Source organism: Sciurus carolinensis, chromosome 1 (genome assembly GCF_902686445.1).
Source record: "Sciurus carolinensis chromosome 1, mSciCar1.2, whole genome shotgun sequence".
In the NCBI taxonomy this organism is placed as follows: Eukaryota; Metazoa; Chordata; class Mammalia; order Rodentia; family Sciuridae; genus Sciurus; species Sciurus carolinensis.
The window spans coordinates 207,828,950-207,854,565 of record NC_062213.1 but is presented as its reverse complement, the minus strand read 5'-3'; the positions used below and the strand labels follow the sequence as shown (position 1 = coordinate 207,854,565).

The window sequence follows — 25,616 nt, the reverse complement described above, 5'->3', positions numbered from 1 at the left end:
GAACGGAGCGTTCGGCCTGGAGCCCGCGGACGCCACGGCGCCTGTGCAGCGCGTCGCACTTCCGCCGGCCCACTCCTTCCGCCGGGGGACCGCCCGCCAACGGTCGCGGCGGCCGCACCGGAAGCGGAAATGGTTGGAGCTCCTGGCCCCGCCCCGCGGCCATCTTGGAGGCCGGAGGCGGCGCCGCAGGACGGAGCGGAAGTTCCAGTGCAGCTTCCCGGAGCCCCAGTGAGCGCCGGCGGCAGTCCTGCCCGCCGTCCTCCTTCTGCGGCCGTGAGGGAGACCGCGGCTCGGCCGCAGCGGAGCTGCGAGGTGCCGGGGGTGGGCTGGTGGCGCGGGGCGGCCGGGCGGCGCCGCCTCCGCCTCCCTCGGCTGTCAAGGCTGCGGGCGGGCGGGGCCGGGGAGGGTCAGCCGGGCCGCGCGGGGACTGGCCGAGCCCCGGGAGGACCCGCGTGGAGACTGGCCGTAACCCGGGCGGGACCCGCGCAGAGAATTGCGGAGCCCCGGGGCTCCCGCGCGGAGCCTGGCCGAGCCGCGGAGGGGGCCGCGGTCCGGCCGCCCTGGCCACTTCTTTTCCCCCACTGGGCGGGGCATCTGGGGAATGTGGCCTGTTGGGCCCGCGCACTTAGAGTTGGGATGGGTTTGTGGGGGTGTTTTCTTACTTCCCCATCACCTGTTTGCTTTTAGGGCTTATTTGTATTTGGGATTAAGTCTGAGGAAGAAGACGGTAACGAACGGCTCAAGGGAAGCTAGTTGTATCGGTCACGACTATGTGGTGATAGATTCCAGATTAAGGTAGTAAAACCTTCAGGCCTCAGACTGACTGCACTTCAGTGTACTACTGATTAAGTCAGTTTTTGCTTCCTAGGCAGGGTATATTAGAGCCCAGAGGGCTGCCGTTGTCCTAAGTACATTCAGGGGTCTTTCTTCCTTTCCTTTGCAGAGGAGAGACTGGCTATTTGTCCTAGAACTACTTTGCTTTTAGTTGGGTTGACTTCTCACTTCATGGTAAAATAGAATTTTCCCATAAGTGAGTAAAGTGTCCTCAGTATTTGACACTTAGTCATTTCAGGCCATGATAGGAACAGCGGTGACTGCAGTGAAGGTATGGAGTATAAAAGCCAGATGGGGCTCTAGATGGTCAAGTCAGGAGGGAGGAGCCCAGACTGGAATGTGGCTTTGGGAATAACTAAGAGGTAGGGACTAGAAGGGCATTTCAGGGAGAGAACAGCACCAGGGGCTTGAGTGGTGTATGGACTCAGTGACTGTTTCTTGTCCAGGAGGAATTAACCCCAGATGCTGGGCAGAGGGCTTTTTTCTGTACTGTTCCTAGTTTAGGAGAGATGGATCATAGAAACTAGCCAACTAATGGGTTCTAGAACAAGGCACATGGAGAACATTCTGTACAGTTTCTGGTGGGTACATAGTTGTCTCTGCCTGGAATTTTTTTTTCTTGCTTTGTTTTCTTTGAGCATAAAGTATTTACATTGAACAGGTAATTAATTGACTTTCTGTTATGTATTGGGCACTTCCAGGTGGTAAAGTCCAGCTGTGAACCAGACAAGGGCCTCCTCAAGGAGCTTGCATTGTGGTGGGAGGAAATTGAAAAATAAACTAAAAGGCATCAGAAAACAATAGCCACACAAAATAAAAACATAAGGGACTGGTGGTCAGTTTGGACAGCATGTGGGCCTCTCTGAGGAGGTGACCTTTACACTGAGCATAAGGAAGAGAACTGCAGATAGAACAGCTGGTATGAGGGCTGCCCTAATCCAGGAACTAGTCTGACGTGTTTGGGGGGCTGGCACATGTATGGTGCCAGGCTTGCAGGCTCTCCACACACTGCCATGAGCTCCTCGGGAAACCTGGGCGGAGGGTGCCACAGTGCTGTGACCATCCCACAGATCCAGTCCAGGCTTTCTTACGTGGCTCACTCAGGTCCTGCCGCTGGGAAGTGCAGTGCTGGTTGTACTCCAAAGTTCATGTTCTTGATCATGTTACAGTGCCACTCGCATGTCATTGGCAGCAGGTTCAGTTGAGATGTAAAGTCATGGCTGGGGCGCAGCTCTGTGACAGAGCACTTGCCTAGCATGTGCAAGGCCTAGCTCCATCCCTGGCACAGGAAAAAAAATGTGTAAAGTCATATTTTCATATGTTTCTTCATTAGATAAGCAGTTTGTGACTAATGCATCTTTTAGTAGGTTTTTCACATCAGCCTGTAGAGTAAGGTATTTTAAGTAGTTAGCTCAGCTTCTAGTACATACTTTAATGGGATAGCCAGGTATTTTTGTTTCTAATATTACTCTTGTCACCTCAGTTCACACAAAAGTGTTTTCGTGGTAAACAATTTGGTTACAGTAAAATGAGGAAAAATTTGCAAGCCCCACAGGATTAAGAATATGAGTGAAGTATTTCTGCAGGCTGGGCTTTTGTTTACGTAGGATGGTCAATCTAGGCATGCATGCTAATGTCACCTCTGTTTACACTGGGAATCCCCCTGGTGAAGTGTGAAGATGCTCTTTCCAGGAGGGGTGGGGAGGATTTGAGAGCCATATGAACTTTTAGTTAAAATGTGCTTCTTTGGTTTTCAAGGCTCTCCTGAGACCGAAGGGCATTTCTTGAACAGCTCTGAGCACTGTGCTCTTGGGCCCAGGAAATGCTATTGTGCGGTCATGTTCATACTTCATGCTAAAGACTGGCCTGTTTAGCGCTGAACTTGTGTTTAAGTTGTGATTAGAAGGCTGTCCACTTGAGACCTAGGGAGTCATCAGGTGGCCTGCTGGCTTCCACTTCAGAAGGAGGGTTTTCCCAATGCTCACAGTGAAGATGTGGCTTGGAAGATTTTGGACTTAGGCAGGTGTGGGTTCTGGTTCCAGCCCCATTGCAAATGGCTGATTGCTGGGGCAACACCCTAGCCTTTGTGAGCCTGTTCTCTTTTCTGAGTGGGAGCAGTAACAGTAGCCTCAAGGCCTGCTGTGGAGTGAAGACCGCGTCCTCGTGTCTGGTGTTTAATAGAGCCTTATTTTGCAGATGAGAAAATTGGTACCTGCTGGGTGGCCAGGGGGGTCTGCTGAGGACCTCAGCTGCTCAACATGAGTGGGACTCAAGCCTGACCCTGGAGTCTGTTTCTCATTTTCACTCTCATGGAAACTACAGAGGGAGTTTGGGTAGTTGTCACCCACAGATTTGGGGAGTGGTGAACCTTGCCTTCCCTGGGGATCCACAAGTGCCTTGTCATTAAACTGGGAAGGTCCCAGTTACTTAGTAGCGTTCTCTTGAAGAGTGGCGGATCCTCTGAGTCCATGCTCAGGAGCCAGGTGTCATGCTGGGCCCTGGGCCTGCTTGGGAGCAGAGCTGTAGAATGGCCTTGGACTTCTTTGTGAAATGCAGTAATGACACCCCTTCTCTAGGCCATCTGGGAATTGAGTGGGACAATGTGGGGACCTTTGGCACCTGGGCTCTCAACAGGTGAATCCTGCCTGGGGTCACAACAGCATGTCGAAATAGTCATGAGTAGATAGGATTACCTCCAGTTTTCAGATAAGAGATTGGGACACAGATAGATGGACCGCCTGCAAGTACCGGGTGACATCTTCTGGTTGATGGTGGGTGGACCCATTGAGGGCATAGAGAAGACGGGTGCTTGAGGGAGGCTGGGCATCCAGAGGAAGAAGTACCTGGAGGGGATACCATGGACCTACTAAAGGACTCCAGGCTCAGCAGGTTAGGGTGGACAGCACCACCGGAGAGAGAGAGGTTGGGGGAGAGAGATTGTGGTGCTGGCAGTAGAAGACAGTTCATCCAGGGTCACTTGGCATGCCAGTTTGCTCTGTTGTGTCCCCCCGCCACCGCCAGAGCCTGTTACCTGCTTATTTCTTTGTCCTGGACAGTTCATGGTAAGAATACAATAAATGGCTTGGATGAAATACTGAGTATGGGAAAACCTCCTTGAGAGATTGGTCAGCAAAAATTTCAAATCTTTGAGTGCTTTTTATTTAATTTAAAAGTATCTTGTGTTTTTCTAGTTACAGAATGTCTGAAGGGGACAGTGTTGGAGATTCTGTCCATGGGAAACCCTCAGTGGTGTACAGATTTTTCACACGACTTGGACAGGTTGGTGCATTTGTAGATCAGTATAAATATTTGGGAGAGAAATTTTGGCTCCTGACATATCTTCAGGGTATGAGTTTGTTGCTTTGCTGACAGGAGCTGAGCACTAGCTTGCCCAGCCTGAGTCTGCTCTCTGCGCTGGGCTCCGCTCTACTCTTTTCCAGAAAGACCTGGTAGAGGAGAGTCCAGGTGCTTGGGGCCACATGTGTGTTTTCATTTTTTTTTTTTTTGTGGTTCTGGGATGGAACTGGGGCCTTGTGCTTGTTAGGCAGGTGCTCTACTCCTGAGCTACACTCCAAGCACTTTTTAATTTTCTTTTTAACAACTTTTAAACATGCTCTACAGGCGTGGCGGTGGCCCTTGCTGTACTCTTGCTGGCTGTCTTCTGCCACCTGCATCCAGTAGTCCCTGCAGGCTTTACCTTCCTGGCCTGCATATGGCTGTTTGCTGCCTCCTTAGCTCTGGCCTAGGTGGATGTGGGCCACCCTGTTGTGGCTGTCTGGGCTGCTTGGTGCAGTGGTGAGGCTGGAGCTATTTGAACATTTCGTGCTTGAACTTCAGTCTAGAAGTTTAATTTGGTGAAAAATTTTGGATGCTGATACTTTAGCATAGTAAAAAAAATCTATCAACTTTTTTTTTTTCTTTTCTTTCTTTCTTTTTTTTTTTTTTGGTACTGGGAATTGAACCCAGGGGCACTCAACCATCGAGCCACATTCCCAGACCTTTTTTAAAATTTTTATTTAGAGATAGGATCTCATTGAGTTGTTTAGGGCCTCACTAAGTTGCTGAGGCTGACTTTGTACTTGCCATCCTCCTACCTTGGCCTCCCAAGCTCCTGGGATTACAGACATGTGCCACCACACCTGACAAATTTATCAACTTTTAAAGTAGTGTATGGCAGACTAATTACTGAACCTGGGTGATGAATATGCATAGTCTCATTTTATGATTGTTTGACAATTTTCACTATTTAAATTTTAAAATTAAAATAAAAACAGCTATGTACATACATAAACATGTATGTGAATTGAAAACTAAGGGCTCCCTCAGTAACGTCCACAGCTGCCTTGGTGTGTACCACAAGTGAGCTCTGGCTGCTGTGGTCAGGCTGCTGCTGGTTCCATGTGAGTAAAGGGGCCAGCCTAGGGCTGCTGGGCCAGTGGGAGCTTCTAGTACGGGAGAGGCCTGTGGGAGGAGCAGGCCTTGGGTCAGGACTTGGGCAGTGAAACCTGTTATGTGGGATGGTGACTTCGAGATGGGTGCCTTCTCCTTTTCAATTGATGTTCTTTCAATTGGGTGAAGTGGTCTCCCTCATAATGATACCATTGTGTAATGTCATAGTGTCATCTTCTAATTTTGGTCCTTTTATAATATTTTTGTTTAAGAGGGGAACCGCTTCAGGAATTATTATAAATTTTGAATTAATTGTAGTCACTGCTTTGTGCTGACATGTATATTTCTTGATGTTTTAATGAGCTCTTTTGAAAATTTAAAACCAGTTCTAACTGGGCATGGTGGCATGTGCCTGTTAGCCCATCTATTTAGGAGGCTGAAGCAGGAGGATCACAAGTTTGAGGCCAATTTAGTGAGACCCTGTCTCAAAGTAAAATTTGAAACAAGGGCTGGGAATGTAGCTCAGTTACAGAGCACTGACCTAGTATGTGTTCATTCATTGGGTTCATTCTCCAGTATAGCCAAAAATAAAAATAACTCTAGGGGAAGTGCACTCTGCAGCAAAGTTGTCAGAATTCCAGGGTGTACTTCATGCTGTAACCCTTGTCTCTCTAGATTTATCAGTCCTGGCTGGACAAGTCCACACCTTACACGGCTGTGCGGTGGGTGGTGACGCTGGGCTTGAGCTTTGTCTACATGATTAGAGTTTACCTGTTACAGGTAGGTATGGGCTCCTTATCGGATATAGTGTTGGTTGGGGCATTGGTGATCCAGTTTATGGAGAAGGAGATGATCTGTAATAAGCACTTTCAGTTCAGCACAAATGTAAGAAAAATTTCAGTGACTATCTTAGTTTTTAAAGAGGATTGTTCATGATTCACCTCGTTTGTCTCATTCTGTAGCTAGAGTTCCCAGTGTGCACAGGCCAGTCTTGACCTCAGCCCGTGTTCTGCCCTTGAGTGACTTGCTCTGGACCATGGGCTTTCTCATCTCCTCTGCCACGTGCCCCCTGGGCCAGAACCGCAGGCACAGATAACCTTCTGCAGCAGATACCTTGTTTCTTGGGTGAGGCAGTGTGCATTAGGACTGACGTGGGCATTCACAGGGTTCAGCTGTTTGAACTATACCTTTTATGGGACTGAAGAGGAAAGTGAGTTTATGACATTCTGTTGAATGGGTGGTGTAGCTGCCTGAAGGCAGTTCTGCTGGTCCCTGGGTTGTCTGTGGACACCCCCAGGGGCAGGTACAGCCACTCAGGCTTTTCCTTCGAAGCTGGTTATTTCCTAATGAACACCTGTCCTTAGGCGCTCCTTGTACACCTGGAGAGGAGACTGTTTCTTATTTGTAGGCTCAGAGGCAGGCAGGTTAAAAGCCTTTTCTTTGGAGCTCTGGAAGAGATGTCCTCATTTAGACCATACCTTCCTTCCTGCTTCCTTCTAGGACTCAGGGACTTGTCAGCCCATGAATGGACAGGCTTATTGGCCTCAACCGTGTGTCTGGAGCCATGTGAAATTCTCACTTAAACTAAGTGTAAGCTGGGTGTGGTGGCTACACCTGTGATCCCAGCAACTCAGGAGGCTGAGGCAGGAGGATCTAAGCTCTAGGCCAGCCTCAGCAACTCAACGAAGCCAATGTCTCAAAAAGTAAAAAGGGCTAGGGGTATGATAGAGCGGCCTGGGTTCAATCTCTACTACCAAAGAAACACTAAATGTAGAGCTTGATTTTTGTTCTTGTTTGTGATTTATTACTGTGAGTGAACCAACTTGGATTAGTATCAGGGTGGTGACTTTTCCTTCCAGAATGTCTGAAATTGGTGTTGATTTAAAAAAAAAAAAAAAAAAAAAAAAAAAAAAAAAAAGAACTTGCTCCATGTACTAGTGGAAGGACTGCCTGAGCAGCCTTGAGTTAGGAGTGTGGTGGTGTGGGGCAGCACACAAGGTGAGTTCTGCTCTGTTCTGAGCCTTATCTGTGTGATCTGGTGGCCCTCCAGACTTGGCTCTACACATATGCATTAAGGTGAATTTTAATACCTACTGTGTAGTTGTCTGATTTGGAAAAATTTTTCAGCAGAAAGATTTCCTCTTGTTTATGGGAAAGCGCAGGCTTTGAAGACTGAGAATCCAGTTCTGGTAGTCAGCAGGAGAAAACTTAGTGCTTTGGCGTGTTGCATGTAGGGCCACCATAGGCTGCAGGTGCCACATGCATCCCGTGGGACCCTTGAAGGAATTTGCTGACTGGATCCTGGGTTGTCACAGTAGTCTCAAGACCCACAGAGTAATTTGAGGTAAATGGTCACCGTGTACGTGTCCATTGTCACTTAAGCCGGAGTCTCTTGTTAGTCCATGTTAGGGGGCACAGGCACAGTGAAGCACTTGGGGCTCTGAGGGTGGGCTGCTCACTGACACTGTGCTTCCTTCTCTTCCAGGGTTGGTACATCGTGACCTACGCCCTGGGAATCTACCATCTAAATCTTTTCATAGCGTTCCTTTCTCCCAAAGTGGATCCTTCCTTAATGGAAGACTCAGGTAGAGCAGAGGCCATCCATGGTGCTGTGTGGGCAGCACGGCGCCTCTGTGCCTTCTTGGGAAGGCCGTACATGCTCCAGGGATGCACAGGGCTGTGCTTTGGTTATGTGTACCTGTGGTGGCCAGGCCAGCATAAGCACTCTACGTCCTCATGCTGCCTTGTGGGGGTGTTCATTGATATCCCTGTTTTACAGATGAGGAGACTGAGGCACGTGGGGTTGTCTGGCAGAGTGGGGGACCAAAGGAAGGGGACACTGAGCCTGCCTTTCAGGTTTTCGCCTCTTGCAGACAGCCTATCCTGGCCCTGCTTTAGGACTTACTATTTGGTTTCTCAGGTGACCAGAGGTTTACAGAGGCTGTCTGCTAGGGTCAGTACAGACCACTAGGATCCCGGCTGCTGGTGGCCAGGCCAGGGTGAGGTGGCAGGCACTCCCTGATTTCTGAGGAACTGAAATGTTTCTGCTTGTTTGTGTGCCATGTCTGTGAGGTTCTTGCTACTTCTGGCCCTGCCTGGGCTAAGTAGGGGAGTGTGGGCCAGCAGGGGTGGGGGTGAGGGGCACACCGCTGCCTGGGCCCCAGGGTCCTCTTGTGGGAGAAGCTCTGGAGAGTGGGGTTTGAGTTGGCTGACCAGAAGCACTTAAGGAAGTACAGCTCCTTTCATTAAATTGCTATTTGAAGAAGACTGGATCAGACCCTTTTCTATAGGCCTCAGCTTCTCCATCTGTGAATGAGGTGCGTGTAGGTGAGCAGGGCATGGCAGGCAGCAGCTACTGGTGTGAGGCTGTCCACCACAGTTCCACAGGGTTCTTGTGGCAAGGACACAGCCCTGCCTGCATTCTTTACTGCTTGTTTTGTGTAAATGTTAATTCTTCCTTGTTTTTTTTTTTTGTGGTGCTAGGGATGGAACATGCCAGGCAAGCACTCTGCCACACTGAGCTCCATCCCCAGCGCCTTTGTTTCCTTGACGTCATACAGTTGAAAAATCTGTGTGTAACTGAATTCTTTTTATACATACAAAATGTAGAGAAGTCTTTTTCCAAAAGAAAGTCTAAATTGAATCTTCTAAAGTATTGATTTGATTTGTAAATTGGTGGTAGACTCCCGTTTTATCTTTGGCTAAATAATGTAAGTCTGTTTCCATATGTGAGGCCTGCTAGTTTAAAGACTTTTAGGGAAAGCTTCTGAATATGGTGATAGAAATAAAAAGATGAGAGGCAAGTGCTCCCTCTCTGATAGGTGCTCTGCCTTTCAGATGACGGCCCTTCCTTACCAACAAAACAGAACGAGGAATTTCGCCCCTTCATTCGAAGGCTTCCAGAATTTAAATTTTGGTGAGCTGTTTTTTTTTTTTCTATACACTTTTAAAGCTGTATTTGTATTTGTATTTGACGTGTGGTGACTGTGTGCTTATTGGGGACAGTGGCATTCCAGTGCATGTGTACAACACATCCCTGTCAGATCAGGAAGCTGGCACGTGCATTACTGCAGGTATTTGCCCTGTCTGTGTTGCGAACATCCACAGTTCTGTTGGCTGCTTTGAAACGTGCAGTGATCTGTCCACCATCGACACCCTCCTGTGCTGTGCTGCGTCTGACTGCACCTCTGACTCTGAAGTGTCTGGCCCTCGTGCTTGAGTGTGCCTGCACAGGCTGTGGCGAGTCAATTTGCTCTAGTCCACCACCAGTTAGACTTAAGGAGCAGGTTTTGATGTGCATCATTTGTTTGAGATGTTCATTCACCCAAAAGGTGATGGCTAGGTGGGTGTGGGTGCAGGGGGCTCTCTGGGGCATACTGCCACCTTGTGATGTTCTCTGGGCTTCAGGGTAGACCCCTGGTCTGAAACTAGCAGGTGCAAGGCTCGTTCTGGGAGATAGGGAGCTGCCATCTTACAGACTCGAGCCTCAGGAGGGCAGGCCCAGACATCTGCCCTCTGGGCCCTGTGGCCTCCCATGGCCAGCAGAGTTGGACTAGTTTTTTGCCTGCCTAGTTCTTGGGAGAGGTGTCTAGTGTTGGTAATGGTGTTGGACCCTCAGGGCCTGGTCCTTCTGTAGACTAGACCTCATGTGTGTGGAGAGGCAAAGATTGGTGTGATGGAGGACAGGTGGTGGGCACAGCTCCTCAGGTATCCCTCTGCCAGAGGGTTGGGAGCTCTGTGACTGGCCCCCGTCCTGTTTCTGGGACCCCTGGTTCAGCTGTTGGCTCAGTAAATTGAGCATACTGGGTTCCCTCAGCTACAGGCACTAACCCTGCAGCCCTGGCACTGGGCATGGGACATGGTTGAGGTGCAAGAGTCAGGGGGTAGTTGGGGAGAGGGGGTGCAGGGCGGAGGGGAGAGCAGTGAGGTTTAAACAGGGAGTTGGAGCCTGTTGGATCGAGGGTGGCTGAGGGCTGTGTGCTGGGTAGGAGGGCACCGTGTGCTGGGGCTTCAGGCAGCACACAGGTGCGTCAGCTTTAGCATGGCACGTTGTACTTTGTGTAAGCTTAAGACTTTTTCAGCTTTTGAGGGACCAAGAACGACAGTTATGGCTCAGGGTGATGCATGCACATTAAACACACACAGTGCCACACAGTTCCTGAGCAGGCTCCATTCCCTGTGGTGCTTATTTGTGGGTGAATGTAGGGGAAACTGGAGGCTAGAAGGGGCCGGCAGGTGCCAGATTCTACCACCGGCAGCACTGCTAACTTCTTTCCTCGCGTCAAGGCACGCGGCCACGAAGGGCATCCTGGTGGCAATGGTCTGCACCTTCTTCGAGGCTTTCAACGTCCCGGTGTTCTGGCCGATCCTGGTGATGTACTTCATCATGCTTTTCTGTATCACAATGAAGAGGCAAATAAAGGTAAAGACTTCAGCGCCGCTGTGTTCTGTCCTGTCACTGCCCTGGGAGAGCCGTGCCTCGGTCTCTGATGAGCGGCACTGGGTAGGGCCTGCCATGATTGGCCAGCACTGCCTCGTGCGTGGCGAGGACCCAGCGTTCCACATCCCATCAAGGCCAGTGTGCACAAATCTGCAGATCCCCACGTGGGACCAGTGGGCCCTCCGGGCAGCTGGCTGGGAGCTAGAGAGGAAAGTGCCGGGTTGTGCCCGGCATCCCTGGGCCTGCAGCGTCTCAGTGGCTCTTCTTAGTCTAAAGCTCAGGGCTCTGCAGCAGTCTGACCCAAGAGGACCCTTCCCACAGAGGGCTCACAGAACGCTTCCTGAAAGTGGGGATTTCAGATAGGGCTCGCACAGGTCAGCCAGGCTGTGCCAGTTTCCATGGCTTGTGACAGTAGAGAAGACCAAGGGGCACCTTTGGCTGTTGAGATTAGGGGAAGCGTGGCCTATCAGGGGACAGTTGTGAAGTAACTTGAGCTTGTTTGTGTTTGTTTTCCCAGCACATGATTAAATACCGGTACATACCATTCACACACGGAAAGAGGAGATACAAAGGGAAGGAGGACGTGGGCAAGACGTTTGCTAGTTAGAAGCTGGACTGACTCTGGCACACGTGTTCAAGACGGTTTTGAGCCATTGTAACAATGCCTTTTTCTTCACATAAAGTAGTTGATTACAAGGGATTTGAATTTTCTTTTTAAAAAGGAGCCTCAATGATTTGTAACTGAAATACAGGTTCTTGAAGAAACTGGCATTTAAACCAGACTGCATTGATTTCTATTTCAGCGGTGTCCACCTGTTTCAAAGGACGGCATTGTAGTAACCGCAGGCTCAAGAGGCCAGGCGGGCAGCAGGAGTGGGGTGGGAGGGAGGACAGGAGCGAGGCTGCAAGAGGAGCTGGATGCTCTGCGTGGGGCTGTTTCCGGGCCACGGCGAGGCCAGAGGGACAAGGGACGAGGGACGATGCCAACCTGATTCCTGCGTGCAAGAGAACGTAACACTGCACAGGTGATTTCAAGTAACTCTGGGGTTCTCATGCCAGTTTCCAAACCTCACCTCACTGGAGGTGTTTCAAGCTGGCCTCTATCGCGATGACTCAAAACTTTGTTCTTAACTACCATGATTGCTTCTGAGGGCCTGGAATTATAAACATATTATATTTTAATTGTTTGAGATTATTTTGACACATTTCTTTGATACGTATAAAGAGTTTTGCTTTTGACTAAATGTGTTTTCCACCCCTTTAAGGAAACACCAAAACTGGTCAGAACAGGCCAGGTTTGTGGGTTTAACACAACAGCTTTTCACTTTCTACAAGGGAAACAGAACCTACTGCATGTCAGCTTTTTTAATGTGATAAAAAAAAGTACTCCTAAACATTTTTCTAAGTGACTTTTTAATTCCAGTTTTATTAAAGACAGTGTCCCTTTGCTTGGTCTATATCTCGAGCGCTAGTCCTTGCATCAAGGCCCAGCTTGCTTTCAGCAGCACTGGGAGGGAACCGTCTCTGCAGCAGCAAGACCCCCTGCAGGGGCTCAGCGGCATGGGTGCAGGGCTGGGGCCTGACGGGACAGGTACACAGATGGTTCCAGACACTGAACAATGGTCTGGGCGGTCTTTTGTTGGCTTTTCCTCTCAAGCTGAGCTCCTCTGAGGGCGTAGTAAAGTAAGTCCTTCTGTATACCTGATCCATCATTTTAAACCGTGTTCCAAGCACTTTTGCAAGTGTGTGGTTCTAGAGATTGAACCCAGGGGCTTTGAGCCTGCTAGGCAAGTAATATACCTGAGCCTCACCCTCAGAGCCCCCTGTAAGTTTTTTTCCTCTGACACAATCTAAGTTGCCAAGGCTGACGTCAAACTTTCCTCTTGTCTCGGCCTCCCTAGCAGCTGAGATATAGGTATGCACCTGGGTTGTCAGACTCTGGTCTGTGATGGGAATTCTGTGCACCTGTCCAGGGCTGAGGATGGCTGTGCAGAGCTGTGCTCCTGCCTCCCTGCAGGGCTGTGGAGGCTTTGCTGCCCAGCAGCCCTGGTGCCAACCCCAGTGCTCCTCCCAGCTAAGGGCAGGCAGCTGCCTGTTGCTGCAAGCTGACCTGCTGACCAGGAACAGCTGAACAGCAAAACCAATGCTGCTGGCTGGCCTCAGCCCTACCCCGCCTCCCAGCAGGGGGACATTCCACACAACCCAGAGGCAGCTCCAGACATTTATGTGCTCCTTCCAGGTCAATCCTTTGTTCATCATGGACCAACATTTCTGGAATTACTTTAAGTTGCCAGGCTGTCTCTGGCACCACTTAAGTTTGAAACCTAGAAATATCAAATGGAGGCAAGAAGCAGGCTGGGGACAGGCTGGGGACAAGCTGAGGGGGCAGAAGCCTAGCAGCACGAATAGGTTAAGATGTGAAGAAAATAGGAAACTTCACTCAAGCTAGTTCTGCCCCCGCAGCTGGGGAGACCCCTTCCCATTTATGTTAAGGCCAAAAATGGGAAGCAAACATGAATTAAAAATATGTGCCAAATATTTAGTCAGAGGTACTGACACTTCGTTAGTAGTCACCCGGCCCTGGAGGTGGACTTATCTGGCCTGGGTGCTGGGGTCCTCTGCCACCACTGGCTGGAGCACATTGCCCCCTGCCCCCCAACTGACCCTCAGCCCCTGCCCTCCGGGGAACCCACTGCTTAACTGAATGAATAAAATTCTTTCTGGACAACTTTTGAAATTAGTTCTCAACTATGTGGCTGGGGAAGGGAGGGGACCCTGAGAACTTGTTCACGTGAGGGACCTCTGAAGAAGCCCTGAGCTGAGCCAAACCTAGGGCTTTGGCCCTTCCCTGCCAACACAGCCCTCAAGGTGCCAGGCCCATCATCCTAGTCAGCCCTGCATTTTTGTCCTCTACCTGGGTGGCTGGAATCGTAGCTTATGTGGCAACACACAGTGTAAAGGGTTTTATAATCTCTGTGCAACTAAGTTAATCTTGAGAATAAGCTTCTTGAGGTTCCTCCATCCACTTTCAGGGATGTCTGGTGCCAGTCAGCGGTAGTGCCTCAGGTAGACCAGTTTCTGGGGAGGGAACTTCTCCCTGCAGAGGGGACACTGTGCCTGTGGGGGATGGTAGGGTCACTGACAGCACACTGGCCAGCCCCGCCTCCCAACACAGCTGCCTCTTCCTGCTAAACCTGTGACCTCCAACTCAGAACCACAGAAGAGCCTTCCCCACTCCTGACAGGGGTCAGGGTGGTGGTGCTAGGCATGGTCAGTGCTGGCCCACAGTAGCTGTCCCTGGACGCTCAGGGTACTACACAGGGGTACCTCATTCACCCTTAGTACCTAAGGCCTGCTGGTGCCAGGGACCTCCCTGCTGGGCTTGTTCTGCTGCTGGAGCTTCACCACATCTGCCCAGCAATGCTTTGGCAGGCAGCTACAGAGGGCCTCAGGCTTCATCAGGAAGACAGATGCTGGGCCACATGAAATGCTGAGCCCTTTCTTCTAGGTCTTTCTACTAGGTCCCACTCTGGACACTCCGGGACGGGGCTTGCTCTACACTGCTGTGCACGTGTTCCACACTTGCCACACTGGGCTCTCACAAATGCCCATCAGACAGGCATCACTGAGCTTCTTGGGCGTGTTTCCAGAAGAATGAATCCTCCTGTCCTTACCCTGCTCAGAGACGTCCAGGGTGCCCTCCCTAAGAGCTGGCTGGCTAAAACCATTTTGTGGCTCCTTCTAGCAAGGGCAGTGGCCCAGCTGCTTAGGGTAGGCAGCACGCCTCCACTCACACGTCCCGCCTGAAGCGGAGGGTCCAGTGCAGGCACAAGGATGCCCCAGTTGGTGCAGCCAGGAGGCAGGGCATGGGTGAAGGTAGCGTGGCCTGGGTCTCATCCTTACCATGTGTCTTCTGCCCAAGGTGCAGCCAAGCCTTGGCAGGCAACTTCCACCTAACAAGACCACTCTCCCCCCAGACAGAGCGAGGGCTAGCACCCACCTTGGTGCTGCACCACTCAGTGATGCACTCCCAGCAGAAGAGGTGGCCGCAGGGTGTGGCTGTCGCGTGCCTGCGCTCCTCCAGGCACAGGGTGCACAGGGGTGCTCGGGACACGGCTCTGTCTTCCAGGGAGCTCCTGGGGAGGGCAGGGACAGTCGAGGTGAGAGTGCTGTCCGGTTCCCTGGTGTGGCCAGGCACCCCAGCAGCCCTTGCATACCTGCGGTGGGACAGGTTGCGGTGCAGCCTCCACTCCTTCCTGGCTCGCCGCCTCTGCCTGAAGCTGTACACCTGTAGCCCCACGGAGAGCGCCAGGTGCAGCAGGGAGATGAGCCCCAGCAACCTGTAGTGTGCGCGTGCCCGTGGGTCCTCTCCCAGCAGGTGGTGGGTCCGCAGCTGTCAAGGCAGGTGGCCCCAGAGCCATCAGGAGCCTGAAGGGGACCTGGCTCCCTGCCTGCTGGAGCCCCTGTTCAGTCGGGCCCAGGCCTCCCACAGTACTGGGAATGCTATAAGGATAAGGCCAGGCCTGGGGGTGGGTTGGGGAGACCAGGAAGAGGCCCAGGCAGAACACTGACCTCTGGCAACCTCAGTATAGCTGATGTGAGCCTGAGGCTGGACAGGATAGGACAGGAGTGGGTGAAGATCCTGTGGTCATCCAGGAACCACCCCTTGTGGAGAAGAGGAACCAGCAAAGGGGCCAACGAGCAGCTGGGGGGCATGGAGCTGGACATGTGGACACCCCCCACCAGCTGCCCTGCTGTAGGGACAGACACTTCCCTATTTCAGCAAGGCATATGGCCCTCTGGGGGCATTCTGGCCCCTACACACTGTCCCAGTCTCCTACGTGCAGTAACATAACTTCTGGTCATATCACTGAAGAAAAAGCCCATTGTCCCCCACCTCTATGTCTTCCACTGGCCCCAAAGTGGAGACAACCATTTCAACCAGACAGGCCTTAGGCCAGAGTTGGAGCACATATGGAGGTGGCAGATCCCACTGCCAGCCTGGCCCTGCTCTCCTTGTGGAGGAGCCCCATGCCTGCCCTGGGTGCCTGGCCAACGATGGCCCTTGAGGAGGGAGAACAGCCACTCAGCAAACTCCCCAGATCCTGCAAGGGGTGAGGACCTACTGGATACCCTCTAGTCTGGGTACTGAATGCTGAGACCCCACCACAACTCTAAATAATCCTGGTGACCTGCTATGTGTGGGGCAGGCAAGATGGAAAGGGATCTGCAAGGGGCTCAGGGCAGCACTGCAAGTGACCAAAGGGAGTACTGGGGTTCCTTTTGAAAGCTCGGGCAGCTTGGTAGTGCAGCAGGGCAGAGCACCAAGACTGGGGGACAGAGAAATGCTCCATGGGTGCCAGTGGAGAGTTAGGATAGGAAGGGTTGGGGTGGCTGTCAAAAGCAGCAGGCAGACAGCAAACGCAGATGAGGAAGGCCCGGCAGAGATGCTGTCTACATGGTCACTGCTGGAAAAACATCCTGGACCAAGACCCAACCAAGACACTGCCCCTGTGCCAGGGCTCCAAAATGGTGGTGAGTGGGGCCCTGGGAGCTGGGCTGGAGCCTGCTCGGCTCTGTGTGGGACCACTTGCTCCTTCCCCAGAGCAGTGAAATACACACAGCCACAGCCGTAGGCCTGTGCTGGAGACCGGCCCCAAGGCTGGACCACCGTCCCTGTGTTTAGTGACCTACCCCCACCTCCTGGCAGCCCTGCACAGGAAAATGACTTGCCCTACCCTCAGGGTTTATGGAAACCAGATTTCCCCAGATCTTCTAGCAAAATGTAACTGAATAAAAACTGTCATTTTCCAAGTAGAGGATCTTGTTCCAGCCTCAGACTGCAGCACTGGACTGTGATCACGTCATCAGCACAGACCAGGGGCACAGACAGTGCAGCAGTGGTCTGAGTGTCCACGGACCTGCTACTTACATGTCCATGGCTCTGCTACTTACATAAGTGATCCCCGTGAGTCTCTTGGCCAGGTGGTAGAAAGTGCCATGGATGTAAAACCAGGCTATGTGGAGGCGATGGAGGCAGGCGAGGCCCTGTCTAAGGATGAAAGTGGCCCGCTGAAGTGTCCTCCTCTGTTGCTCTGTCAGGCTAGCCGTGTGGCGACGAACCCATCGTCGTGTCCCTGACCGGCCACGCCCACTGGGCACCAGGCTACCCTGTGAGGGTCGCATGCTGTCACCTTCAGCCTGCAACTCCTGCTCCAGGGGCAGCAGGGCCTTGTCCAGCAGGTAGGGCAGGACTGCATGAAGTGTCACCAGCACGCAGCGGCGGAGCCTAGAGGGCACATGCCGCTGGGATGGGTCCACCTGGACGATGCCCACATATTCCTCCCCAAGCGTCTGGTAGCCTAGAAGGACAAGGACAGGTGTGCTCCTGTGGTCAGCCTGTCCTCAGTCAGCTTCTGTACCTGAACACCAGTCCACCAGCCGCAACCTTTAACCCATCCCCTCCAGGATGTCACCTTGAACCCTGGCCACGGCCAGTGTGTCCATTACTAAAACCACCGTAGCCTTCCTGTGACCTCAAGCAGCATGGGGCACAACCTGCCGCTCAGGCTGCCCTCAGCTCCTGGAATCTGGCCTGTTATGGTTGGGATACGGAAGTGGCACATGCAGCAATGTTCAGAGACAGGGCTTCTGGGAAGTGGCTGAGGCACAACCCACTGGTGGGTTTGTAGCTGCATGGGCTACTAGAGGCCAGGGCCCAGATGGAGGAGGCAGGGCGCCAAGGGCATGCCTCTGAAGGGACTGACTCCTGCCTCTTCCTCTCTTTCTTGCCCTGCTTCTTGGTCACTATAAGGCAAGCAGCTCTGCCCCTCACGTGCTCCCCACCATGCTGCTCTGCCTGGCCAGAGGCCCAAAGCAACGGGGCCAAGTGGGCCAAAATAAATTTCTCCTCTAAGTTGACTTTTCTGCTTTTGTTGAAGCAATGGAAAGTTAACACACCATGCTCCCCGGCCCCCAGGTTCTGGTGCTCTTCAGAGCCTGTGCTCGTTCCCTGTTTTTCTCCCCTGCCACCCCTTTACCTACTCCCTGCCCAAGTGTTAGGACTCAGTCTTGTTGTTCCCCACTTCCCACGCACTCCAGTTCAAACCCTACTTATGGCCCAGCTTAGACCTGGCTCCCTCCAGGCTTCCAGGTCAGCTTCCTAGCGGATAGCACCCACAAATTCACTGCTACCTAAAAAAGAGCTTCCAGACCATCTGGGAAAGCTGGCTCCCCACTTCCTGTCTCCATGGAAAACCATGCTGGCCCTCCTGTTCCTGTGGTCCAACCCATGGTGTACCCTTGACATCTCTTCCTGTGTGTTTCCCTGTTTCACCTCTGCCTGGGCTCTGGTCATAGCCAGCAGTTACCTCTTCCTGCCCCAGACCCTGCAGCACCCACACCTTGCAGAGGGGACGCTGAGAGCTCACAAACTCACCATCTCCCAGAGTCAACCCCATCCTTCTAAGGGGGCCGCCTTCTCAGGGTCTTCTTGGCCTGGGCCGTCTGCTTTGCTTGTCTGGGAAATGCTCTTTCCCAAAACTGGCCCTTTCCCCCAAAGAGCTCATCACCTCCTACAATACCACACAACAGAGTTATGTGGTGCTTATCACCAACTAGAGTGTTCCAGGGTAGCAGGACACCCTTGGTTGAACCCCTTCTGTATACTTGGCTGGCATTTGGCAGGTGATCCTTGCTGGGTCCCAAGATGGAACTGGCAATCCAGAGGGCCTATCAGATCTTTCTAAAGGATGATCATTAGGCTTGACCTTCTCACTCCCCCACCAGGGCTTACTGCCAGCATCCTTGGGACTTGGGTCAGCAGTGACACCCACTTGTGCTACCAAGGTCAGCCACTGAAAAAAACGGCACCCAGGACAAAGTCCTGGAGGAAGGTCCCCAGGGACACAAAAAAGATGAAGGGCAAGGCCCCTGGCTGGGTGTTGAGCCCTGGGGAGAGTCTTGGACAGCTCCTTCTGCTCTGGTCTATGGTCCCTGAGGCTGCATGTGGGCTAGTTTCAGGTGCTTCTCCCTCTGCCTGGAAGCCCCCACCCCATTCTTTGACTTGGGTGAACTGTGGATCCCTCAGTGTCAAAGGCCTGCTGAGGGGTGGTACCTGCAAGTGTTGTGAGGCCAAAGTAGGCAATGTCTGAGAGCAGCTCAATCTCTTTCCTCCACTCCAACCACTTCTTTGCACCTGAGAAGAGAAAAACACATTATTCCTGGGGGAAGTAGTGGGGTCCTTTAAGGATTAGGGACAACAATCTTCCCCAGGTGCTAAGTTCCTCCCTTTCCTGGAAGCTGAGAAAGCCTTCAACCACTTTTCTCTCTTCTGGCCTCCCTTGGCATCCACTCCTCAGGCCCTGTCTTGGCTCTTCCTCCACTTGCTTGGGCTAGCGACACAGACCATGTCCTGAGAACTACCACCTGTAGCTGTGTCCCACCAGGATCCGCCTGGCAACTGCTCTAGGGCCTACAGCCTGGAAGGCCCCAGGCTAGGTAGTGCTAAGAGCACAGGCTAGGACCACCTGCCTAGCATCAAACCTCAGCTCTCCAACTACCTGGCTGTGAGATCTCTCTGGAACCTCCATTTCCCCACCAACCACAGGCCCTGTCTGTGGAGACGTTCGAAGAATAAATGGATAACCTTTGGGGAAGCACGGAGAACAGTGCCTGGCGGAGTATGTACAAAGTGTCTGTCAAAGAAACTGCTACGTTAAAACAGTCTATTCTGGTCGTCACCCTCCTGTCGGCCGGCGACCGAGAGCCCGCTGTGGCCCGTGAGTAGCAGCGCTCTGCCTCCGCAGAGCCCTCGGCCGCCCCGACCGGGACGCAGGGCCGAGCCGCAGCGGCGCGGCCTCTCTCCCGCCGCGCCCTCGCCGGGCGCTCACCCGCCAGGCTGTGCAGGGCGCCACCCGCCGCGCTTCGCAGGCCGCCGAGGTAGTACTCGTCCTTCTGCGCCGCGCGGATCACCTCCGGGGGGGCGGCAACCCGCGCCATGTCCGAAACTCCGCGACCTCGCACTAGCAGGCCGCCCATACGGGCGCGGCCTGATGACGCACGAAGCGGGGGGCTCGACGTGCGGCGCAGACCTCGTGCATCACGCGAACAAGGGCGGGGCCTGTGGAGAAACTTGACAGGGACCAGACCGAGCGGAACGCGAGGGGGGGCGGGGCGAGGCCAGGGCGGGGCGGGAGGCGGGGCCTGTGGAGAGGCGTGAGCGGGGCGAGTCCAGGGGCAGGGCGAGACGGAGGGGCTGCGCGGGCCCTGGGATAGGCGGCGGACGCCCACCGTCGCCCGGAGCCTCCTGTCGTTGACGTTGGGCCCGCGGAACGTGCGCTGGAGCGCCCTGGGACGACGGTGACCGCCAGCCACCAGCGCCCCCTGGACCCCCGACCCTTCTCAGCCGCTCTGCTCACAGGGACGGACGTACACCTGGGGCGCGTGCTAAGGCCACACGCCAGCGGGGTTGGCGCCGCCACAGGCCACAGCGGGACCTGATGTCCGCGAGGCCCGTTGGGGACCCGGAGGCCGGAGGCAGAGGAAGAGGAGTCAGGAGAGGGCAACGGGCTGGAAGGGAAGGGAAAGGGCGGGGCAGAACGGGAGGGGCGGGAGCAGGGGGCGGACTGGGAGGGAATGGGAGGGGCTCGGAGAAAGGGGCGGGGCAGTGGACGGGCTGTGCGGGAAGGGGCGGGGCACGACGGAAGGGGCGGGAGCAGGGGGACGGGCTGAGCGGGAGGGGGCGGGGCCTGGAGGGAGGGGTGGGAACAGGGATTCCGCGCGGCCCAGGAGGAGATACAGATGTCCATGAGTTTCTGGCCTACTCTCATGCAAGTTTGAAATGCAGTTGTTTGTTGGTCCTAGGCCATTCTAGTCTGTGTGTCCACAGGGAGGTCTTGTTTCCTTGATTCATGAGCTCAATTTTAGGTTAGGCCCATGACATGTGGCTTGCTCTGGGCACCTCTCATGAACTGATCCTGCACAGGACTGCATTTTCCTGATTTTTTATCTTGTGCATAATGAGTTGAAACCCCAGCCTCAAGGAGGGTGCAGGGCCAGAAACAGTATCCAAGTGTCTGTTCCCAGAGAGGTCGGTCTTGAGGCACCCTGGGTTCAAGTCTTATCCCCAGATCTCGGCTCCATTATTGAATGATGCCTCTGATCCTGTTTCCTCACTTGTTTGGGGTGCATGCGATAGTGCGCCCCAGGTCTCTCTCCTCACAAGGGATTCTTCTTAAGGGGCAGAGCCCAGGGCAGCCAGCAGATGGCACTGCCAGTCCCTCTGCTCTTTTTAGGTTGGTGGTAGAATTTTAGGGGTTTAGGGAATATTTTCCCAGTGAACCAGCTCAGAATGTGGGTCTCAGCACTAAGATGGGAAGTGGGAAAAGGGTAGGAAGGCCTAATGTGGGAAGAGAGGGTGGGAAGGCAGAATGGGCTCCCTTGCCTCGTTCATAAGTCAGTCTTCCATGTCCCTAGGCTGGCTTCATGACCTGGGATCCTGTTTGCTGCAGTATTCTGGGTTCCAGGATTATGGAATGGGGTGGGGACGATGGCTTTTGCTAGGGGAGAGGGCATTTGCCTTGCTTCCGCCCTTAGGCACTCTTTGCCTGAGCCCCCAGGCTGGGCCTAAGCCCCGTGACTCCCTGTCCACTCTGTCTCTCTCTGTTCCTAGAACTGAAGGCAGGTAGGCACGGAACCTTGTGGATCTCAGCAAAAGCAGTGATAAGCATGGGGTAGAAGCAACTGATGGTCCAGTTCTGTCCTTGTGCTCTGACATCTGCCTCCTGGACTCCAGTAAGGATGACCCCAGCCTTTAAACCAGGTGTCCGTCCCATCTGGTAACCAAGGCGAAGCGCACTGGTGACATTGCATGGGAGCGTTCTGAGCTGGCCTCTGACTTCCCCAGCAGGGCCCTCCAGGCCTTTGCCATCCACAGGGAGTGCTCACAACATTCCTAGGCCTCAGTTTTGGTCTGTGGAATAGGAACGTTATGGGTTAGAGATGAGGTGTCCCCCAAAAGCTCATGTGTGAGACAGTACAAGAAAGTTTAGAGGTGAAAAATGACTGGGTTGTGAAAGCCTTCGCCTAATCAGTGCATTAATCCCCGAATGGATTAGCTGGGTGGCGACTGTAGGCAGGCAGGTGTGGCTGGAGGAGGCGGGTCAGGGGCGTGCCTTTGGGGTTTATATTTTGTCTCTGGTGAGTAGAGCTCTCTGTTTCCTGGTGCCACGTCCTGAGCTGCTCTCCTTCTCCAGGCCCTTCCGCCATGATGTTCTGCCTCACCTCGGTAGAGCATGGCGTTGGCTGTCTGTGGACTGAGACCTCTGACACATGAACTTCTCCTCCTTTGTGTTTGTTGGGTCTTTTGGTCACAGTGACAAAAACACTGGCTGACAGGGAATGCTGGTGATAATCAGCTGACGTTCACTGAGAGCCGTCTAGGCTAGCAACAAGCTCGGGAATCACTGGATCATGTGGAGCAGCAGGTTGCAGTCTGTGGGTCTGGAACAGGGTCTGACACCTCAGGTGATGTGGGAGCTGCAGCAGCATAGGCCACCCCTAAAAGCAGCGTTCTCAGCTCTTCCCAACCAGTGGGTCAGCTTTCTCCAGTGACACCAGGTGTGTTGTCCCACAACAAGACATCCTGCCTTGGGGTGCTCTTTGTCCACTAGCAAGAAAGCCAGAACCCCTGAGGTCAGACAGTAGGGAGGGGTGGGGAGCAGCCCTGCTGCACGTGCTCTGCATCTGTTCCCCTTTCGTCCCGGTCCCCAGCACCAGCCAGCAGGAGAGTGGACAGACTAGATGGATAGTTTGCCAGTATTCTGGTTTCACCAGAGCAGGGGTTGCTGTTTTGGTGGCCACTATAGCCGTCACTCTGGCACAGAAAGGGAAAGAAGAGCAAGTCCATCTTCCCCCCACTCGCCCACAGCAGCCCAGGAGGTTGCTCCCTGGGGCACGGCTGCCCTGGATCGGGGAGTGCCCCGTGATCCCTCGAAGCTCCTAGACCCTGCTGTCTGTCTTCTCAGAAGCAGCAACAGGGTTGCATCTCATTCTCTGCAGGGATGGCGAGGGGAGGGCTGCTGCCTGTGCCATGCCTGGGTGATTGGCTTCTCCCAGGAGGCCTGTCCCACCAGCCCAGGAAGACAGGGTGGCAGGTCTGGGGCTCTGGGTCGCAGGCACCCCGGGCACAGAGCAGGGTGCACTGGTGTCTTCTGTGGGAAGCCCCGGCTGAGGCGCAGTCTGGTCCCATGTGCAGCTGGATGCCATTCCCTTCTCTTCGGCTGTCCATGGGTGAGTGGACTGAAGCAGAGCCCTGCCCACCTGACCTGAGGTCCAGGGACAGGGCTGTTGGGGTGCAACTCTGGGAGGGAAGCTCCTCAACAACACTGGCCACACACCTGGAGAACAGGGTCCTGCACCCAGCAGTGGAGCCTGGGTGCAGGTCAGGAGCCTGCGGGTACTTGTGGGGTGGACACTGAGCGAAGGCAGGCATTCTGAGCCCTGGGAGGGGCTGTGAGGCCCTAGCACTGAGCTGGGGAGACTCAGGGCTGGCCAGCCTGGCAGGTAGAGGTCTCCAGGGGTCTCAGTGAGAAGGCCGGGCAGCCTTCCAGCACTGCTTCATCAAGACACTTGACAGTGAGGTCAGGACCAGGGACTGAGAGAAGGGCCTTGTCTGGGGGCTTGGGCTACCCTGAGAAGTGACACTGCAACTCTGGGAGCATAGGTGGCCAGGACATGGTACTTGGTCGGGCATAAGAAGGGATAAGACACACACAGATTCTTGGTGGAACCATGAGTCTGACAGAGCAGAGCCAGCCGGGGGACTTGGGACGGGGATGGGAAATGGGGGCCTGGGGCCTTTGAAGAGGGAAGACTTGGACGAGGGGTCTTGCCTAGTCAGAGGCTGGAATGGGTGAAGCCAGGTCTGTCCAGTCCCACACCCGTGCTCTCTCTTCACCCACTGCTGGTGGGGGGAGTCTGGTTTTGGGCAGCAGAACCTTGTCGAGAGGAACAGGGATCCCCATGTGTGAGCAGCCATCATCCCGAGCGGAGCTGGCTGGTAACGGAGGGCCTGGCCAAAGGGTCTAGAGATCTGGGAAAACTTCGAGAAGAGGACACAGTGCTCAGGATGCGGGTGAGCAGGGGTCCGTCCACGTGGGAGGCGTGGGAGTAGCTTGCAGGCTGGAGGTGATGGGCCATGTGGGTGCTGAGGGGGCTCCAGGTCCGCTCTCCAGCCTCCTGAGGACTGGAAGGAGGGAGGCTGGTGGTCCAGAACCTCATGGCATGGGGCACCCAGTGGCACTAAGCAAGGCAGAGAAGCTGGAAGGGAAACAGCTGGAGGGCTCCATGCTGGATGTGGGACTTGGACAGCATTGGAGAGCCAGGCCCTGCCCTGAGGTTCTTCCTACAGTGCTGGGCCTGTGTGGCTGGCTTTTCTGCAGATGTGGAGGGTCACATGAGCTCCTCTGCCTCCAGCTCCCAGAATCCTCCTGGTTCAGGGGTGGCGTCTGGAGCTACACATCCTGAGAAGGGGCCAGCTGCTACCTCTGTATTGTGGGTGACCTTGGGCAGGTCCTTGCCTTTCCTGAGCCTCAGTTTCCTTGTCTGTCAAATGGAGAACTGGAATCTCACCTCCTGCAGTGTGGGAGAATCCAGGAGACTGCACATGTGGATCCCCTCCTGGGCCAGCCAGGACTCCTCTGGCTCAGGATTTGCTGGGAGGCGGCTGGTGGGGATGAAGGTCTCAGACTGGAGAATAGGGGTCTGCTGGCTTTGGTTGGCAGTAGTCCAGACTATGGTGAGGAGAGGCTGGGGCAGACATCTGTGTCCTGGTCCTGAGTGCAGAGAAGTGCGCAGGGAGTGGATGGTTAGGCACTGTGCAGTCCTGTTCCAGGAAAAAAGCAGCAAGGAAGGCAGTGGTGGGTGGGACGCAGGCGGGTGGGTGGGTGCCGAGCCTGGGCCCTGTGCCTTCTCAGTCCAGCATGCCAGCCATGCCCAGCCACGCGCCCGGCACAGGCAGGCACTTGGGAATGAGTGAGGAGCTGCCAAGTAAAGATGCATGAACTGGGCTGTTGTGGAGAGAATTCACAGCTTCCAGCCACTCCTCTGGTGGCCTTGGATTCCCAAAGGGAGGCCCTGGGTGTTTTGGCTTCAGAGTGAAGAAGCGATGCTCTTGAAGGCTGATGCACTCCTTACCGTGTGTGAGTCCAGAAGCTTCCTGCAGGTGCTGGCACCTGGGGTCCCGAAGCCCGGCAAGAACTCCTGCCAGGCTCGGAGGCTCCCTGATGGGCCTGGCTGTCTTGGATGACAGCAGGGGCTCGACCCTTCTGCCGTGCACGCTGTAACGAGAGGGCTCGCGGGTTCTGGCTTGGCATTGGCCCTGCCTCCTCGGCCTTTCTTGCTCTTCTCTTCCTGGAACAGGACTACACGGTGCCCATTCACTCTCGGCTCTTGCTTCTCTGCCCCAGGATCTTCAGGGACTCCCCATGCTTATAGGATGAAGATCTGTCTTGGACTGTATCATTCGATGCCCCCTTGGGCAGTAGGGGCACCTGGGAAGCTGCTCTGTTGTGCCGGAGCCCCAGCCAGGCAAACCCTGTTTCAGTCCCTGGGGGCGTGCCCTGGGTTTTCCTAAACCCGGGCCTGCCTGTAGGGATGCCTCCTTGGGAAGGTCCTACCCAGGACCCCCTGCCTGCTTTCTGTGTCTTCATAGGCAGGGCCTTGCCCAGCCTGCTGTATACTCAGCTTTCTGTGTCTTCATAGGCAGGGCCTTGCCCAGTCTGCTGTATACTCGGCTTTCTGTGTCTTCATAGGCAGGGCCTTGCCCAGCCTGCTGTATACTTGACTTTCTGTGTCTTCATAGGCAGGGCCTTGCCCAGCCTGCTGTATACTTGGCTTTCTGTGTCTTCATAGGCAGGGCCTTGCCCAACCTGCTGTATACTTGCTGGGATTG

The 25,616-nt window shown here is 54.1% G+C and overlaps 2 protein-coding genes across 4 annotated transcripts; one reads left to right on the top strand and one right to left on the bottom strand.

Moving 5' to 3' along the window:
• Nucleotides 1-147: 147 nt before the first annotated feature.
• Rer1 (retention in endoplasmic reticulum sorting receptor 1) lies at nucleotides 148-11,853 on the top strand. Of its 3 annotated transcripts, none has more exons than XM_047522536.1 (7): nucleotides 148-312; nucleotides 4,026-4,113; nucleotides 5,899-6,003; nucleotides 7,709-7,808; nucleotides 9,061-9,139; nucleotides 10,510-10,645; nucleotides 11,181-11,853. In XM_047522536.1, exons 2-7 carry the CDS (start codon nucleotides 4,033-4,035, stop codon nucleotides 11,268-11,270), a joined length of 591 nt encoding a protein of 196 aa, XP_047378492.1. In that variant the 5' UTR covers nucleotides 148-312; nucleotides 4,026-4,032; the 3' UTR covers nucleotides 11,271-11,853. The 3 variants fall into 3 exon arrangements, with proteins under 3 accessions (XP_047378492.1, XP_047378500.1, XP_047378487.1); XM_047522544.1 differs by having other exon boundaries at nucleotides 194-228; XM_047522531.1 differs by lacking the exon at nucleotides 148-312 and adding an exon at nucleotides 728-3,896.
• Nucleotides 8,811-19,838, bottom strand: Pex10 (peroxisomal biogenesis factor 10). The gene is made up of 6 exons (XM_047522522.1): nucleotides 19,555-19,838; nucleotides 18,780-18,860; nucleotides 16,619-17,025; nucleotides 14,881-15,056; nucleotides 14,664-14,799; nucleotides 8,811-13,780 (listed from the first exon to the last, which is right to left on the bottom strand). The coding sequence occupies exons 1-6, from the start codon at nucleotides 19,700-19,702 to the stop codon at nucleotides 13,712-13,714; spliced, it is 1,017 nt and encodes a 338-aa protein (XP_047378478.1). The 5' UTR covers nucleotides 19,703-19,838; the 3' UTR covers nucleotides 8,811-13,711.
• Nucleotides 19,839-25,616: the final 5,778 nt, after the last annotated feature.

Excerpts from the sequence above, each read along its gene's own strand:
- Rer1 (XM_047522531.1), top strand. The coding sequence starts at position 3,817 with ATGCCAGTTTGCTCTGTTGTGTCCCCCCGCCACCGCCAGAGCCTGTTA. Across the intron at positions 4,114-5,898 it reads TTTTCACACGACTTGGACAG|ATTTATCAGTCCTGGCTGGA; the intron begins GTTGGTGCATTT and ends TTGTCTCTCTAG. Across the intron at positions 9,140-10,509 it reads CTTCCAGAATTTAAATTTTG|GCACGCGGCCACGAAGGGCA; the intron begins GTGAGCTGTTTT and ends CCTCGCGTCAAG.
- Pex10 (XM_047522522.1), bottom strand. The coding sequence starts at position 19,702 with ATGGGCGGCCTGCTAGTGCGAGGTCGCGGAGTTTCGGACATGGCGCGG. Across the intron at positions 18,861-19,554 it reads CGCCCTGCACAGCCTGGCGG|GTGCAAAGAAGTGGTTGGAG; the intron begins GTGAGCGCCCGG and ends TTCTCTTCTCAG. Across the intron at positions 17,026-18,779 it reads TGGCCTCACAACACTTGCAG|GCTACCAGACGCTTGGGGAG; the intron begins GTACCACCCCTC and ends TTGTCCTTCTAG.